Source organism: Solea solea, chromosome 10, assembly GCF_958295425.1.
Source record: "Solea solea chromosome 10, fSolSol10.1, whole genome shotgun sequence".
Taxonomy (NCBI): Eukaryota; Metazoa; Chordata; class Actinopteri; order Pleuronectiformes; family Soleidae; genus Solea; species Solea solea.
Genome location: NC_081143.1, coordinates 21,619,860 through 21,634,454, shown reverse-complemented (window position 1 = coordinate 21,634,454; position 14,595 = coordinate 21,619,860). Strand labels below are relative to the sequence as shown.

The 14,595-nt window shown below is 40.1% G+C and overlaps 2 protein-coding genes across 4 annotated transcripts; one reads left to right on the top strand and one right to left on the bottom strand.

Annotated features, from left to right (window-relative positions):
• Positions 1-124: 124 nt before the first annotated feature.
• On the bottom strand, positions 125-7,433 carry crtac1a (cartilage acidic protein 1a). 3 transcript variants are annotated; one of them, XM_058641390.1, is made up of 14 exons: positions 7,121-7,433; positions 6,355-6,567; positions 6,050-6,246; positions 5,122-5,258; positions 4,783-4,939; positions 4,555-4,689; positions 3,848-3,984; positions 3,619-3,755; positions 3,445-3,527; positions 2,537-2,637; positions 1,942-2,110; positions 1,304-1,449; positions 1,100-1,139; positions 125-572 (listed from the first exon to the last, which is right to left on the bottom strand). In XM_058641390.1, the coding sequence occupies exons 2-14, from the start codon at positions 6,555-6,557 to the stop codon at positions 445-447; spliced, it is 1,770 nt and encodes a 589-aa protein (XP_058497373.1). In that variant the 5' UTR covers positions 6,558-6,567; positions 7,121-7,433; the 3' UTR covers positions 125-444. The 3 variants fall into 3 exon arrangements, with proteins under 3 accessions (XP_058497373.1, XP_058497375.1, XP_058497374.1); XM_058641392.1 differs by lacking the exon at positions 125-572 and adding an exon at positions 731-978 and having other exon boundaries at positions 1,265-1,449; XM_058641391.1 differs by lacking the exon at positions 125-572 and adding an exon at positions 731-978.
• A 104-nt stretch (positions 7,434-7,537) lies between these two features.
• Positions 7,538-11,849, top strand: r3hcc1l (R3H domain and coiled-coil containing 1-like). The gene is made up of 7 exons (XM_058641393.1): positions 7,538-7,608; positions 8,440-8,919; positions 9,109-9,299; positions 9,558-9,628; positions 9,841-9,936; positions 10,039-10,179; positions 11,253-11,849. Exons 2-7 carry the CDS (start codon positions 8,464-8,466, stop codon positions 11,303-11,305), a joined length of 1,008 nt encoding a protein of 335 aa, XP_058497376.1. The 5' UTR covers positions 7,538-7,608; positions 8,440-8,463; the 3' UTR covers positions 11,306-11,849.
• The last annotated feature ends 2,746 nt before the right edge of the window (positions 11,850-14,595 follow it).

Sequence of the window (14,595 nt, the reverse complement as noted above, 5' to 3'; positions counted from 1 at the left end):
TGGGTGGATGGACTTTTAGATGCAGGGAATAACACGTTCACCGGAATGAATAAGAAATGTCCAGACTGCATCATTTCCACATGTACAGATGTAACAACAGTTTTGCTCTGGAGTCGGGGATGAGTTAAGTTGAAAGATTTTATTGAAGAGCCTTTCAGCTGAGATTGACATAGCACCACCTCCACAACCCTCATGTGGAGAATAAAGCAGCAGAAGATTGATTTTATTGAAGGCAGCTCAGACCCGAGGATTACTGAAGGAGACAATGCCTGAGGCATCATCGCAGATTCTGGTAAGCAGCTTGCCAGGTCTGATGCATATACTTAGTAAGCCTTGAGATCCTTGAAAGGCGCCTAGTTTGTGTTCATGACTACTGAAGATTAGGGTTTTCTCTCAAATTGTTGTGCTGGATAAAAAGACGTTGTTGTTGTTGTTGTTGTCGGACTACTGACCCCTGACAATTCCCAGTACAGAGAGTACCAAGACCCAGTGCAGTAAAACTGCTGTGGCACAGGAGGCTTCAAACATGGAGGCAGAAGTGGAGCGGGCCGCATTGTAAAACAGAGCCATGGCTGCATGAAAGAAGGGGCAGAAGAAGAAAAATGGAGGAGAAGAAAGGGCAGTCACAAGGTTAGGACAACACGGGCGAAATTAGTAAAACTATACATGGATGCAGTCACATGGAAAGATGACAACAAAAGGCCAAAGAGGAAAAAGATCTATGAAATAATAAGCCGACTAATCCAAACTGTTTATTGTTTTTTTTTTAGTACATTTGGGTTTGAGAGGTTGTAATAGCACAAACTATTATGAAATTATGAGTGACACAAACATTAAAAACAGTGAACAACAAACAATACAGCTCTTTTTTTTTTGAGCCTCAGCAAAGCAAAACATACTTTTTAATCATGCTCCCTGTAACATTGTTCACTTTCTCAAAGCAGATTATGTTGCAATTCATGTTAATTCCTCACAGACCTGTAAAACATAAAAAAAAGATAATTGAAAAGAGAAGACATTAAAAAAAAGAAGTATATACCCATCTATTTATCTCTGACATGCTTCATCCAACAGCAACTCATTTAACAGACTTGCTTACCTGCACAGTGGCCATTCTTTACTGTAAATCCTTGACCACACTGAAAATATGAAATGTTTTAATTAGACGAGGACTAAAAATGTGTGGTCCTTTTATGTATAGTACTGTGTTCTTTACTAAATTGTTGTTAATTTGCATATGATTTAGGTTTATGTGAAACATTACCTGTATTCATAATTCATGATGTGGCTCCAAAGTGCGTACCTGTGTGTCATTGGCCAGTACATTCGTTTCTGCTTCGCTGGGATAGGCTACTTCCACAACAGTGTTCATTTCACCAGGCTCCACAGTCCGAGTCATGGAGCTGCCATCTGGCCAGGAGACCTCCAGCACCTTCACCTCATCGTTTCCTGGGAGTCAAGAGTCAGAAGCATCACGTGAGTCAAATTGCTCCTGGCAGATGTGCAGCCAGTGTGTGAATAAGTGTGACAGAAAAAAAACACTGCATATAAATGCGTGCCGTTTGTAAAGCAGCACATGCTGAAAATAACATGCAAACAATGTTTAAAAAAGTGTTGTTTTTTTTTTGATTTACCATTTATATTTAGCATTTAGATTTAAAATTTAAGTATTTAATACATTTCTAAGACATTTCTAACAAATATTGTTAGAAATGTGCTACAAAGTGACTTTTTCAAACATTGTTTGAAGCTAAATGTGACAAAATGTTGAGGTTATTTTCAGCATGTGGTGCTTTACACACAGCACCCCATATATATACAGTTTTAATGGCCGTGTGTGGCAATAATGTAGCGCTTAAAGAGGTCAACAATACAGACCGTCAGAGTCTCTCATATATATATAAAACAACAATAATACATTCTAAATGTAGTGTTAGTTACCTAAACCAAAGTGGGCGACGGGCTCCATCTCACACAGGTACCCGGAGCCTCCGTCAATGATGTGTGTCAGAGCTCCACTCTGATTGGTGAAGACTGTCACCTTGGCACCGCGGGCAAAAGAGCCAAACTGGGTGCGAGGTATGACCCGCAGCCAGTTATTGGTCGAGCCCTAAATGCAAATCTGTGAATTATTCCTTTAATACAAGCTTCAGTATTAAGATGAAAAGAGGCAATTGTACATACAGTACATACACACACACACTCCTACATTCTCTTCTAAGGTTCCACTGAATTAAATAATTACTTTACTAAGTAGTAGATATTAGTTGAATACTATTTTTGATAAATGATAAAATTCCGCTGTGAAGATTGTTAAAGGAATACTTCACAGATTTAGCTTTGTATTACGAGAATAGGGGTATTATTTTTGAAAAACTGTGCTTCCAACCTCAGTTTCTGAGTGTTGAGAAATATCGTCACACTTTTGGTTGGGAAGCACAATATTTCAGAAATACTACCTCTATTCTAGAAATACAAAGCTAAATGCAAATCGGTGAAGTATTCCTTTACTAAATCCAAGAAAACACACACGTACCTGTGTGACCTTGAAGACGGAGATTGGCTGCTTGGAGCTCTCTCCATGTGCCAGCAGCAGGTCCAGCTGTCCATCCCCATCAAAGTCGGTCACAGTGCCACCTGTCCAGAAAGACACGGAAGGCTTTCACTCTCTGACCTGGAGCCCATTCATAGATTTCACAGAAGGCTTCTCCTTCTATTGAAAATTTCCCACGTAATTGTTGTTATTACATTCTGCACCGGTCTATGTATAGGTCTCTATAGCATTATGGAAGCTGTAGATACATGGGAATGTGGTAGGGAGACCCTGTCCAGTCCTGTCCTGTACATTTGAAATCACATCAGTTACTGAGGTAAGAAAAGTTGGCCTGAATTTAAGTTTTAAAAACTCCTGCACCGGAAACTTTGCAGTGAATGATGAGGACAGGTGAATTGGCGCTAATTTTGAGAACTTTGACCCACTTTGACTGATACTGAAATATGTGTTTACATATTTCATTTTGCCATAATTTCGACTTTGTATCTCATGATGACTTTTTACCTCATAATTTTGACTTACTTTGAGGATATTTTTATTATTTTTATTTTTTATTATTTTTATTATATTAATTTTAAGTTTTACCTGTGTTGTTTTTGGTTTTTTTTGGCAGAAATTGGCTTCCAGTACTCTTTCTACCTCTGGTTGGTACATTTTTGTTTGTACAGACCTTTGAAAACTGAAAAGTAAAGTTCTCAAAAAAAAAGGTTTCTTTCACTGCCCTGACCGACATGACAACGTCACAGCGTGTGCGTCTCTGACAACTGTGTTATGTAAATCTCATCAAAAGAGAGAATAAGCAGATGTTTTTAGCTTACTACAGTTTTAGACTGAAACTGATGCTCATGTTGTCATGTCGGTCAGGGCAAAGCGTTGTCCAGCATCCTGACCTGTTCCTCTCCCCTGTGGCTCTGCAGCATCTCCCACATTAAGCTCCTGAATCGACGGGTCTGCAGCAGTTCTCCTTGACACCCTGCAAACAAAAGATAATTCAAAATTAAAAAAAAAAAAAACAACAACATGTTGCTTTTCACATCTGTGCATGATAAACAGTAAAAGTCTACCTGAACAGTCTGTTTGGGGCATTTCCTCTGTATGCAATGTTGTTAAAAAACACCTCCAACTCCCTGTCATTATCAAAGTCAGCGACGATGACTGTGCGAACGGGGGAGAAGGTGGCAAATCCCTGAGTCGCAATGTTCTGCAAAAAAGAGATCATATACATTTTTGTTTATATCAAATTTGTATCCGATATTATCGACTATATCCCACCGTCCCTGTCTCCTTCCTTACCCGGAATTTAGAGTCACTGTCCTGCAGGAAAAGCCTGTGTGGGCCGTTCCAGTTGCCATAGACGATGTCCGTCTTTCCATCGCCATTGAAGTCAGCGAGGGCTACTCCTCTGCCATGCTGGCGTCTGTCCTCCACGCCTAAGAATATGGAAGCAGTGTAAATGCTTATGTATGTGTGTACTGTAATGTTTCATAGTTTTGGGAGTATTCAGTGACATCTAGTGGTATTAAAAAAAGACACTGTGACATTTAACAGTCCTCACATTGGTATCCATCTATTACTTCGCAAACATTTAAAGGAATAGTTTGGGTTTTTTGTACGTACGCTTGTTGCTGTAGCCGTGGATATGAAATATTGGTCAAACTAAGCTGAAGTTGCATTTATTTTTTATTATTATAATAATTAAACTTTTGTCATTTGTGGCTTTGAGGAAATGTTTGGGAACCAAAAGCTGTCGTTGAAATTAAGCCTTTCATCTACTTTTTGAAAACATTTTTGGATAACGTTTAAGTTGATTTAATGAAGAAAATAAGTAATGTTTTTGAATTGGAATCAGCTTACGAGTTCGAAAAACCGACACACTTGTTTGTAGAAAATGATACTGTTAATAAAGATAAATTTAAAAAGAAGGTTGAACACCACTTTAACGCATTCCTACTCTTTATCATTTTTGCTCTGATGCTCTTCCTTCGCTGTGCTTCTCTAACCTGCTGGTCTGGCCATGTCCACAAAGGTCCCATCTCCATTATTCTTGAACAAGAAGTTGGGTCCATTCTCATTGTCACAGAAGATGTCAGACCTGGCCGGGCTAAGGATTGGACCAACCACCACGCCGCGGCCACCTGCAACACAAGCACACGGTGAAAAAATCCAACCTCAATCACAAACCTCATCACACGCTTCACTTCACATGTCCAGCTTTTACTCCTCCTGACCTGTGAGCTTGTTGACTCCCGCCTCCGCAGCCACGTCTGACAGAGCGACGATGCCCCGGCTCACATCGCTGGCAGCCTGGTCCATTTCTAAGAGAGCGTGGGGGCCGATGTTGCCGCTGGCATAATTGGCCACGTACACGGAGTAACGACCTGTTCCCTGCAGAGCAACAACGGGCGAGAGAATTGACAATTTGAAAAATCAAACTGTGAGACTTTATGAAAAGGCTGACAAAGTGGAATTTGTCATTAATCTGTGTGCTTTATAATTAATAATAATAATGATAATAATAATAGAGATTATATAATAATAATAATAATAATAATAATAATATTCCTGACCTTTCTGTCAACACAGGCCACAGAACGCCCTGCCATGTGATTGGCAACCCCACGGCGAACATTGAGCTCATCGCTCAGAAGATCCTCAAAACGTCCGTTCCGAAACTTAAAGAGCTTGTCTGAATAAGTGGCGCGTCCTGCATAGAAAACAAGAAATGGTGAAAAATTCCTCAGATTCTGACTTGTTGGGCCCACCAGTTTGAAAAGCATTAGAGAGAATATACACTAGGGTGAGAATAATGTAATAATAGCAAATTGAAGCATTTGATTTGCATTGATATGCCATTGTTCTGTATGTTCTGTACCCCTGTCATGACCAAGGAAGCTGGTTGTGTTTAGTTGTTGTCTTGTGTCAATGTTGTCTTGTGGTTCCTGTTTTACTTTGAAATTTCACTCTCCTCTCGTTTCAGGTCACTTACTCCATTCTCCTTGTGTTTTCCCACCAGTCTGACTGTCTTCCCCACCTCAATTGTTTCCACCTGCGTAACCCCCGTGCCATTGTCTTGTCAGGAATTATCAGCATTTGCTCCATGCCACTGTCTCGTCAGGTTTTTGTACTTTTGTTCCAAGTCCTTGTCCAGGTGTGACAACCCCTTCTTTACGTTATGTCTTTGAACTTAATTAAACAAATCAAAGCTTTCCACTTCGGTTACCATTTGAATAAATACTTAAACAAAAAGTAAGTACAAGTACAAGAAAACTATTCAGAATGAGATAGTCTACACATCCTGGCCCATTATATATCCATTCACGTTGTTTTCAGCTCATTACTGAGAATGTTCCATAATTTCACTCCTTTGAGTGTAATACAGTGGTTTTAATACCTTGTTACATAAGCTTGTTCCTCTCAAATCACATTGTTTTCCCTTCATGTGACAACTTTTGGACAACGTTGTCCACTGGGACATTTTAACAGTGGTGTATTCACCTGAGTAGGCGTTGTTTGTGTTGAGGAAGTAGATCTCCTCACGTCCGTCTCCATCCACATCACACGCTGTAACTCCGATAGCGTTGCCTGCTCGGTCCCTCAGGGCGTAGTATGGAGAGTTACTGTCATCAATAGCAATGTTTACCAGCCTCTTCTGAGTGTGATTATACTTTAGCACCAGGTTGGGCCCATCGTACCTGGGACAGAGAACACAGTCACATAGATTGGATTTTGCACATTCAGTCGTTCTCCATATTTACACAAGAGATTCACCACAACGGTAACACACAAAGCCAAGCTCTCACCCTGCCACCACCACCTCAAGGTCACCGTCACCATCCACGTCTGTCACGGCCATTCCATAGTTGAGCTGTGTCGGGTTGTGCAGACTGTCTGCAGGAAGCAGTGTCTGCGTTACAACCCTGAACATCGGCTCTGAGCTCTGGGCTTGAGCCCGGAGCCAGAAACCAAACAGGAGGAGCAGTCGACTTGGAGCCCACATCACCATTATCGGCAACCTGACAGAACACAGAGGGCAAGTGTGGTTTAAGTGTTTCAAATGTATTTGTTTTTTTTTTGTATGAGCAATTCGAAAATAATTCATAAAACTAGTTAATGATATGACAGAGAGCATCCAGACATTATTAGGTTAAATAGAAATATAAGAAAATCTTATTTAACAGATGCAGGGTCAGCCTCCATATTCAGTGGCCTACAGTCACCACTCTGTGTTTACATGGTTTGTAGATACCAGAGGTCAGAGGTCAACGCAATCCCATACTTGGACTGGGTGCATCATACTTGATTAGGAGTCCTCTGTACCTAACAAAGTCTAATGAGTATTTATATACACAGGACAATTTAACACATGTTTTATGAAAAGCCACAGTTTCTCCCTTATCTAGACAAAGGTTAGCTTTAAGAATTCTTTTGCATTATAAATCAATCCTGAGCTTAATTAAATATACCACAAGTACTCAATGACGCTCACTGCGTTAACATCTCTGAATAAATCCATGCATGAATTTGTGTTTGGTCCTGATCAGACTGTTGTAGTAAATCCAGTCTTACCTCACAAACGTGACCACAGCATGCAGATGCAAAGGATCTGATTTCGCTGCACTGTCGTTGTGGATGAGGATTTTTACTGCATCCGACAAATATCCTCCACCTTACACAACTTCTCCGTATAGAATTTACGAAACAGCTTGTGTAACGTGCAGATGATCAGCCAATCGAGGAAGAACTTGCTGAATAATTAAGATATTGACCAATGGCTGGTCTGTCTACTAGAGGCGGAAGTTGTGTACGCTTGTAGTTTTTTGGGTTCAAACTTATCACAACCAAAGCAGAAACATCTCGCTTTCATCGTTTTTGCAGGGGCGAACGTAAACATCTGCTTAACCGGTGTACAATCTGTTGAAAAACATTTTTTTTTTCCCCCAGAGCCATACCCATATGGCCATACCCGAACCCTACCTCCCAGAATGCTCTGCTTTGCCCAGCGCTTACGTCACTGTAATGCGGCGAAGAGCTGTTGCTAAACAAACCAAACACGGGTAAGCTGAAAGGGCTACAAATAGCTTATATGCTTATTTAATTGATATAGTCACAAAAAGTAGAAATAGAAAAGTGGCACTTAAAAAATATACATATAAATGTCATAGTGGTTTATCAGTTATTTCAGTCTAAATGACAAGAGTGTGTAGCTAGGTATTTAGCTTAGCCAGATAGCATACTTCATACTGTGCTGGTGTATAAGCCAACGTTAACATTACGTTTTAACATGTTTTCATAGCAGCCGATATTGATATGTTTAATTATATAAATCGCATTGCTATTTTCACCATTCACTAGTTTGTATTTGTGTCAAGCTCAAAATTTCCATGAGAGATGATGTGATTTATTTTCTATTTAATATTATTTGTTTTCATTCAGAAGTTGAACATGCCAGATGTACTGTAGATAAATGATGTACAAATAGATAAAATACACTGTTAATTTAACTAAAATCTTGACTCTGACCAGTCAAAAGCTTTACAGTTTAAGTTTTACAAAAGAACAGCAACTAAATTTGTAGGTCAACCTTAAAAAAATGTATTCATTTGTATAGACAACTGCTTTAAATTGTAGAGAAATGTAAGAAACTCCTTAATAAATATCCTCAAATGAATGAGGGAAAACAAACAGAATTGACCTAGTCACTCAGTTGTGGTCAGCTTATGCTCCTGCACAATGTAAGGTAGTTGTAGCAGTTTGGATGAAAATTATTACTGCAAATAAGCTAACTCAGGACTTGTAAATCTGTCATATGAGAAAGATTTTTGTATTTGATATAACGTTTCTTAAAATAGCATTGACTCTTTTATTTCCCTTTTTCAATGATCCAGGTGTTTTAGTAATATTATTTTATAATGGAGTTGGAACAGCCAAAGGAAGACTGCGCTCCAACACAGTCAACACCCACACCTCCTTCTCAGTCAAAGAGGCCAAGTCAGGCCCTATTCGTCCCCAAACAGCGACTTCAGGGCTCCAAAGACAAAGTTCAGACTCAGGGAGAAGTAAAGCCGAGGCCCAGGCCTCGCTATACAGACAAGGCACGAAAGAACGCTAAGAACAAGAAAGACAAGGCTGGAGGGGAAGAGACGTCTGCACCCGTTGTAGGAGAAGATGGAGGTCAGGCACAGGAAGAGTGGCTACAGGATACAGATGTACAGGTGAAGGGGCAGTCTGAGCCTTCCAGTGTGGAGGCAGATGGTTGCTCATGGCTGGAAGCTACATCCCCTCAAGAGGAAAAGGGGGAAGACGAGAGCTGGGACACACTGTTTAATGATGATGGGGATTGTCTGGAGCCACACCTGCTTGAAGAGGTAAGCATGGTTCAGATTCAAGATCTGATAACCAGTGTACCATTTCCCAACATCCACATATACCTGCCAGTTTATTTAGCTAAAACTTAAAAGCAGATGGCTATAACTGAAGTTTAATGACCTTTATCCTTTTCCTTCTTGTTCATTATTTTTTCTTCCACCTGCTCTTGTCTTCTCTCACTGCTCCAGCTTGCTATCAAAGAAGGTAAAAAAAAAGAGTCAATCCAGGAGGCAAGATTCGATTATTATAATATGGACCAAGATGAAGACGATGATGACGTCGATCTAAGAGAGGATGAAATCTCTCACATCGTAGAGATCTATGACTTTCCTGCAGAATTTAAAACAGAGGATCTTCTCAAGTTATTTCAGTGCTACCAGTAGGTATAATTTTTGTGTAGTGATACAGTTGACTTGAAAACGTATATTTAAATTACATAATAATATCCATTTCTACTGTGAAATTTTTGTCCTTGGTGCATCTTCCATTGGAATCTTGGGTCGAACTATGATGGACGTTGCAATAGTTTTGTCTGATGCATGTTTGTCTCTGCAAGAGTATGTCTCAGAAGAATTGATTTTAACTGTTTGTTTCTCTTTCTTTTTAAAATTTCTTTATTGCTTCTGTGTGATTTCAGACAGAGAGGCTTTGACATTAAATGGATTGATGACAAACACGCGTTGGGCCTCTTTTCAAGCCCCATAGCAGGTTAGTTAAGCACTGATGAGGTTGTTTGGGGGGAAAATACGTTGAAATAAATGATCATCTGCTGTTTTTTTTGACAGGAGAGGGAAATTGATTTAGAAGAATAAGTGTTGAATTTCTGAAACTCTTTGAAACAAGTGTACTGATCTGCTTTTTTAAATAGCTCTATTGGGATCATAGTCAACATGTGAAATTTGTGCCATCTGTCTTTTCAGCCCGCGAAGTTTTAAGATCCAAACATCAACTGATGAAAGTGCGACCACTCTCCAAATCCTCCTCTGCCATAAAAGCCAAAGCCCGTAGCTGCTCAGGTACAAATACAGTCCTCCGTCTCCCCATGTTTCTTCAGTGTATTTTCTAACTCACAAGACAAAAATGAAAATTTCCTCATTCTCTTTTTCACATGTCATCAGACTACCTCCTGCCTGCAAAAGAGAGACCTCAGACAAGTGCAGCGCTGGCACGAAAGCTTGTGATCGGTGCCCTCGGTGTGAAAAGCAACCTGACGAATGAGCAGCGCGAGGCAGAGCGCAAGAAACTCCAGGAAGCAAGAGGTGCATTATACAAGGAGACACTATGTGCAGCTTATGATTGTGTTTTCCATGATGATGGGAGCCGTGATGGGATTAGAAGATTCTCTTCTTTATCTGAATGTGCTATGTGTGTGAATGTAGGCGGGGAATATAATATAATATCTATCATTTTAAACCAGTTTGGTCATTCCTCTCCTATTTCTGGAACCAAGATGGCATTTTCAACTGCTGCTCAGTTGGTATTTTCTCTGTAAACCCTAGAGATGATTGTATGTTAAAATCCCAGCAGATCAGCAGTCTCTGAAATACTCGGAGCAGCCAGACTGGCACCAACAACCATGCTGCACTCAAAGTCACTAAACTCAGCTTTCCTCTCCATATTGATGCTCAGTTTCAGCAAGTTGGCCTGACCATGTCTACATGCCTAAATGCATGTAGTTGCTGTCACTGGACTGGCTGATATTTTAATTAGCATATAGTTAAACAGTTGTGCCCTAAAGGGGTGTATAATAATTGTGAATGTGTAACAATTTACATTTGACTTAGTTTTTGCATCACAACGTTTCCACCACAAGTGGGAGCTGTTGTCACACTTATCATTTTGAAAAAATGGACAGCGCAGTTGCAAGTTGATGTCAAGAGAAGTTGCTCTCTGTCCATTCCTGCATAGATCGTAACAGGTCTATAATCAGTACAGCAGCCATTTCCCCTTCACAGATGGAACATAAGTATATAGGCACAGGAAACCACAAATGGCCGTCCAGTGAGAAGGAAGTCCGGGCCTTGAGTGCAGCAAACTAAAAAAAGCATCTTTGTTCTTAGCAAGGGTGCACTTCTGTGCTCTTTATTTAAAATCACAACACTCACTGTAAATGTCAGTGCAGACGTGCATTATGTGCTGAACTTTATGTCCTTGGAATGGACGCCACGTATTAATTTGCAGTTGCGTCCTCAGCCTGCCTCAGCGCCTCACTCCCCTGCATGTGGCAAAGATGCTGATATAAATTTAGAGCAACAAATGACCACAGTGTTGTTTATGTCGGGGCTTTCGCTGATTGATATGTTGAAGGGTTTGTTTGTGATTTATCTTTCAGAACAAAAGCGACTGGCAGCCAAACAGAGGGATGATGCTTGGGAGGGGAACTGACTGGAAAAGAAAACAACAATGCTTCCCTGTATGTTTCTTTTTCTGTTATTTAGCAAAAGCAAAACTTTTGTTTCATCTTCGGCTCTGTTTTTGTCAACGGGCTCCTCCTTCCTGCCACCACACGTCCCAGAAATGGATTGCCATCAATTTTTCCTTCTCTCCTGCAGTGTTACCTCAGAGGAAAATGTTCTACAGTACTACTGTTCCCTGTCCTTTATCTTTTATTATTTTGTTCAGTGTCTGTTGCTTTAAATATTTGTAACACTTGATCTTACTTCAGTACTGAATCACTGAGTCTCATCCTTTTGCAAACCATCAGATGGATCATTTTTTTGTATAGATTTAAAGAATAATGTTTGTTTTCCAGTCAAAGATTCATTTAAATTCAGTCATTGTGGCACTGTACATTTTTATCTATGCGAAGAGGCCGTTGAGATTCCATTCTCTTTTAATGGCTTGAATTACATTTTTTTATATTCAGAAATGCATTGTTCACAGTTTAAGGATAATTAAATTAAACCTAAACCTTGCTTTTAAACCTTGATGTCAGCTCAGTTTGCATTGTTTGAACAGTGTTGTGTGTCCGTCTTTGTTTTCAGTAAGACGATTCCTCTAAAAGAAAAGGTGAGAAAAAGTATTTTTAGTCCCAGGGAAATGTGGTGAACAGGGAAACCTTGAAGAAGTCCTTGATCAATGTACAATATGTAATGCGTATTATGAATGTTAATAATCTTATTACTGTATCACTGTATAACCCACTATCACCCGCAGCAACAGTAACCTCACATTTGTTATGTTGTTTTGACTCAGCTTTTCCTTCTTTTCTTATTTCAGATCATATTTTTAGGCATTTAGTAGCTTTTTTTTCATCATTATTGAAATATACTGCATGTAGATAATGTGTTAAAGAACTAGATCCTACATGTTAGACACATGGTGGTTAAAGGGGCTGCACACTTACTGTTCCTGGTGCATCTAAAACTTGAATGAAACTGATGCTGTGTCTTTGTATTCACAAATAACGTCTTTAGTACATTAATGTACAAATCAATGTCATCGAATTTCACGTTATTCTACAATCGTTTAAATTATTTTGACACGGGGTTTAGCACAACTTTCTAACTACCACAGATAAAATAGTGGTGTACAGATTCATGGAAGCAATAATATTTAATTTAATCACTGTCCTCTAATTCAGTTCCCTAATTCCCTATCAGCTTCAGGCCGAAGAGCCTGTTTTTGGTCAGCTTCACCCAGCTGACCACAGACCATGTGGCACTGCGTCTCCTTCACCTCCTCAGCCACTAATTATATCTCATTATCCCAGCTTTAGAGAAAGAGCTGTAAATGTGTCATTTGCTCTCAGTGAACCTTTTTTTTTTTTTTTTTTACAAAAGTCTTAAGATTTGCTGTTGACTTTCAGCCTCACAAGCACCTACTTGTTAACGGGTGAGTTAGCGCACAGTATGTTAAAAGCAGACTGCTGGGTGCACGCAGGTTTGGAAACGGCACTAATTCATAATGGACCTCTGCTGGAACAGTGCAAAATATCTGCTCCTCTAGTACTGAATGTACAGAGCCCAGTGTGTTACTGTGCCAAACAGAGACTGGGCGACGGAGACACAGTGCCACGTGGCTCATTGTGGGCTAATTAAAGCGCTGCTCCTCTAAAAACTATTACATGTGCAGTGTTCGTGTCATTCACAGTGAACACACACAAACTCCCATGTATGCAGTTTAAAGACAGTGTCCACAGGTGACTCAGAGACTCCTTGTTTCTATATACTGTCTGTGCAGTAGAACTAAGTTGGTGCAGCATTGATTACGGGAATGACAACGATATACAGTATGTGAAGGTTCTCAGTTATCCAAGTCGTCATATCCTCATAAAAGCAACTGGACTTTATTAAAGTTATGGTTTTCTTGCAGACATATCTGAAGAACCCTCTCAGTTCAGAGGTGACATGCCTTTAAGAAAACTCAGGCAAGTGTCATGAACTCACAAAAGGGACAAATTGGATGGAGATATTATAAAGAATCAGGGGTGTTATAATAGACTAACCATATTCTAGTGTGAGTATATTGGTAGAAGGATGCTGGGGTTGGAACTGCCAGGCAGGAGGTCTAGAGGAAGACCAAAGAGAAGGTTTATGGATGTAGTGAAAGAGGACATGAAGTTCGTTGGTGTGAGAGAGGGGGATACAGAGAACAGGGTGAGATGGAGGAGGTTGATTCGCTGTGGCGACCCCTGAAGGGAGCAGCTGAAAGGAAAAGAAGAAGATATTCTAGTGTTTTTTCACACCTGTTGGCATAATGTGATCATAATTTACATATATTTCCTTTAAACTAAAAGCAATCAGAAATGATAAGTCATTTTGGAGCTCGAGCTCCCACTACTAACGCACTCTCTATTTTTGCAAGTGGTGATATAGAGCAGGTGTTAATGAGAAGACGGGCAAACAGTTGTTGACTGAGTGGTTATGATTTTTATAAAAGCAGCAGTGTGTAACTTCTATATATTAAACAAATGTCTGTTAAATTCAAACCATTGTCAAATGAGTTCACACAATGCTGATTAAGCCCATCAGTGTTTTTCCGTACAGTGGTGTTTTGTTTTTTGTTACATACCCACCAATGCGACTGAACGGTTTGTGATTCGGCTCACGATCGCCCGACTTCAGCAGTGCTGTCACTAAATACGCCGGACTCCTCTGTTAAATATTGAGATTTTAGAAACTTCCTTTGCTAAATATTGGAGATTAACGCAAGTTTTCAAGATTTTTAAGTCTTTTTAACTGATCTACAGTTCGGCATTGTTCGGGTTGATTCTTGTGTCGGACGTCACTCTCTGACCAATCAGTGGCCTGCAGTCTGTTAACATCATATTCTTGCTTGGAACCTTGCCAGAGCAGGTACAAAGAAAAGCACTGAGTTACCACGTATTATCACTAATAGAAATGAGTAGAGCTGAGTCGATTCATGCTAAACGTATATAGTAGAAAACAACGTCAAGAGTGATGCGTTTTGTGCCATGACTGACAGAGGCGGGGCGGAAGCACAGCAGCTGCGCTATTAAAGCAAGAACGTGATACGGCAGCAAACGGTTAGAATAAGGACCTGGAGTCATCGTCTCAGAAAGTTCTACAGGTCCACCTGAGGAGTGGAGAAAGTCTTTGTGTGTGTGAGTCGCTAAGTTGCAGCAGAAGAAGATGTGACTTCCTCTGTCACTCGCTGCAGTCGCTCAGTTCATGTCTGTTTTCACGTCCGGCTGCTTGTTTGTGAGCTTTTGA

What these genes read in the sequence shown, in the direction of transcription:
- crtac1a (XM_058641390.1), bottom strand. Translation starts at nt 6,557, where the DNA reads ATGGTGATGTGGGCTCCAAGTCGACTGCTCCTCCTGTTTGGTTTCTGG. An exon ending in ACAGTGACTCTAAATTCCGG is followed by an intron (nt 3,756 to 3,847) that starts GTAAGGAAGGAG and finishes TCTTTTTTGCAG; the next exon opens with AACATTGCGACTCAGGGATT. An exon ending in CGTCGCCCACTTTGGTTTAG is followed by an intron (nt 1,450 to 1,941) that starts GTAACTAACACT and finishes CTTGACTCCCAG; the next exon opens with GAAACGATGAGGTGAAGGTG.
- r3hcc1l (XM_058641393.1), top strand. Translation starts at nt 8,464, where the DNA reads ATGGAGTTGGAACAGCCAAAGGAAGACTGCGCTCCAACACAGTCAACA. An exon ending in CTTTTCAAGCCCCATAGCAG is followed by an intron (nt 9,629 to 9,840) that starts GTTAGTTAAGCA and finishes CTGTCTTTTCAG; the next exon opens with CCCGCGAAGTTTTAAGATCC. An exon ending in GAAACTCCAGGAAGCAAGAG is followed by an intron (nt 10,180 to 11,252) that starts GTGCATTATACA and finishes TTTATCTTTCAG; the next exon opens with AACAAAAGCGACTGGCAGCC.